This window comes from Physeter macrocephalus, unplaced genomic scaffold, assembly GCF_002837175.3.
Source record: "Physeter macrocephalus isolate SW-GA unplaced genomic scaffold, ASM283717v5 random_9867, whole genome shotgun sequence".
In the NCBI taxonomy this organism is placed as follows: domain Eukaryota; kingdom Metazoa; phylum Chordata; class Mammalia; order Artiodactyla; family Physeteridae; genus Physeter; species Physeter macrocephalus.
The window spans coordinates 1-2,236 of NW_021155155.1; the positions used below are offsets into that span (position 1 = coordinate 1).

The 2,236-nt window shown below is 67.4% G+C and overlaps 1 protein-coding gene across 1 annotated transcript; it reads right to left on the reverse strand.

Annotated features, from left to right (window-relative positions):
• Nucleotides 1-49: 49 nt before the first annotated feature.
• LOC112063294 (mucin-5B-like) lies at nt 50-1,960 on the reverse strand (the record flags this gene model as incomplete). The annotated part of the gene is made up of 4 exons (XM_028487699.1): nt 50-1,161; nt 1,384-1,581; nt 1,656-1,699; nt 1,813-1,960. Coding segments are annotated over 4 exons (1,502 nt in total), but the record flags the coding sequence as incomplete, so codon positions are not given.
• Between the last annotated feature and the right edge of the window lie 276 nt (nt 1,961-2,236).

Sequence of the window (2,236 nt, forward strand, 5' to 3'; positions counted from 1 at the left end):
GGGCTGTGGCAGTGGATGTCATGGCAGTGGTGGCTGTAGAGGTGGCCACAGTGGTGACTGTAGCAGTGGATGTGGTGGCAATGGAGGCCGTGGCAGTGGATGTCTTGGCAGTGGGGGCTGTGGCATTGAGGGCTGTGGCAGTGGAGGTGGTGGCAGTGAGGGCTGTGGCAGTGGATGCGGTGGCAGTGGAGGTGGTGGCAGTGAGGGCTGTGGCAGTGGAGGTGGCTGCCGTGGTGGCTGTAGAGGTGGCCACAGTGGTGGCTGTGGCAGTGGAGGTGGTGGCTGTGGGGGCTGTGACAGTGGATGCGGTGGCAGTGGTGGTGGGGGACGTGGGCTCCCCGCAGTGGCTGTACCCACAGCACAGCACGCGGATTTTGTAGTTGTAGCACATCTTGAACAGGCCCACCTGCTCGTCGTTCCTGCAGACCAGGCCGAAGCTGACGTCACAGTGCACGCGCTGCTTCAGCTCCTCCAGCCTCACGTCGGGGAAGTTTTCGGCCTGGCACTCTATGCCCTGGGGCTGCTCGCACACGGCCCCTCCCGCACGCCTGATCTTGTCGTAGGACTCGACGTCCCCCCCGGCCTCCTCGGACTTGGGGTAGTCCTCGTCAAACCACTCTGTCCAGTCACAGCGGGGCTCACAGGTGGTGGTGGCCGGGACCACAAAGCTGCTGCCCACTCGGGTCACGGTTGAGGCGGAGTTGGCGGATGGGGTCTGTGAGGTGGAGACCGCCGTGGACAGGAGGGAGGTTCCTCTGGTGGGTGTGGTCTGGGTAAAGGTGGGCAGGGGCTGGGAGGATGGCCGCTGGCCGGTGCCCGGGGCCGGGCTGGTGCCGCAGGGCACGTAGTCGCAGCAGAGGACCCTCAGCTCGTAGTTGTGGCAGAGCGGGGGGTTCTGCTCGCTGTTGAGGCAGGTCAGCCCCCGGGCCTGGCCACACTCCACCTTCTGGCCCAGCTTCTCCAAAGGCATATCCGGGAACTGCTGGGCCCGGCACTCGACATGCGCTGGGGCCGGGCAGAACTGGTAGCCCCTCTGCCGCAGGTTCTCGAATGTCTCAAAGTCTCCCCCTCCCACGCCCTGCTCTGGACGCCCACTGTCGTACCAGTCGGACCAGCGGCAGTGCTCCTGCACGCACACGGAGGAGGGTGTGGGGACCGAGCCTGTGGGTGGAGTACCGGGGTCCCCATCAGCCTCCTCGCCAGCCATGCCCAGAGGAGGGGTGACTCATGTCCCCTTGCCCCAGCGTTGGCCCCAGGCCATCCTTTGCACCCAGGACACCTGTACCAGGTGCCCACTGGGTTCTCCCTTGGCACCCAGACCATCACCGGGGCCAGGGGCTCTGGTGAGTAAGGCAGGACCAGTGGTGTGTGTGCCAGGCTTACCCGTGGTGGAGGACGGAGCCGCAGTGCTGGTGAAGGTGAAGGGCGTCGTGGGCAGGGTTCTGGGACACTCCTCGGCCTTTCGGACGATGGTTCCATTGTCTCTGCAGGTGGCGATCAGGCAGGCGCCCAGCCCGTCGGTCGTGTTGTAGATGACGTCCCCGTAGCCATAGGTTCTGCCCTCGTAGGTGCACGTACAGGCTGAAGATGGAGAGGCACGGGGCTCATTCAGAGCCCCCAGCCCCCAGCCCTCAAACCAACAGGCCCCCGCTTACCTGCGGGGCTGTATGTGCACTGGAGGCCTCTAGAGGTGCAGTCACTGGGAGGGGGAGAGAGGAGAGCTGAGGGCCAGCGGGGCCCAGGCCTTACTGTGCCCGCCCGGCCCCGCTCCATGTCCGCCCAGACCCCACCCCCGCCCCGCCGCTGGCTCACCAGCTCTGGCAGTTCTCCGCCGTGGGGACCCTGGCGCCCGCATCATAGTAGTTTCCGTCCTCGTCGTAGCAGCCCCCACACTGGGCCACGCACTTCATCTGGTCCTCATCGAAGAACGGCTTGCTGGGCGGGCACTGTGGGTAGCAGCCTGGGGCGGGCACAGGGCGGGGGGAAGACTCCCCTCTCAGGCCAGGCGTGGGGCTGCCACGGCGGCCGCCCGTCTCTGTCCCCCTGTCCCGAGGGTGGGCACGTGGCGAGGCGGGGCCCGCTCGCCCCGCTGCCTGCCCGCTGTGCTGGGGTGACGGGGCGTGGCCGCCCCCGACGCCCGCGCTCACCTTCCAGGCCCGGCAGCTCCGTCAGGCAGCGGCCGCGGGGGTTCCGGCAGGTCCTCAGGCAGGGGGCCCCGCAGGGCTGGTAATGCCAT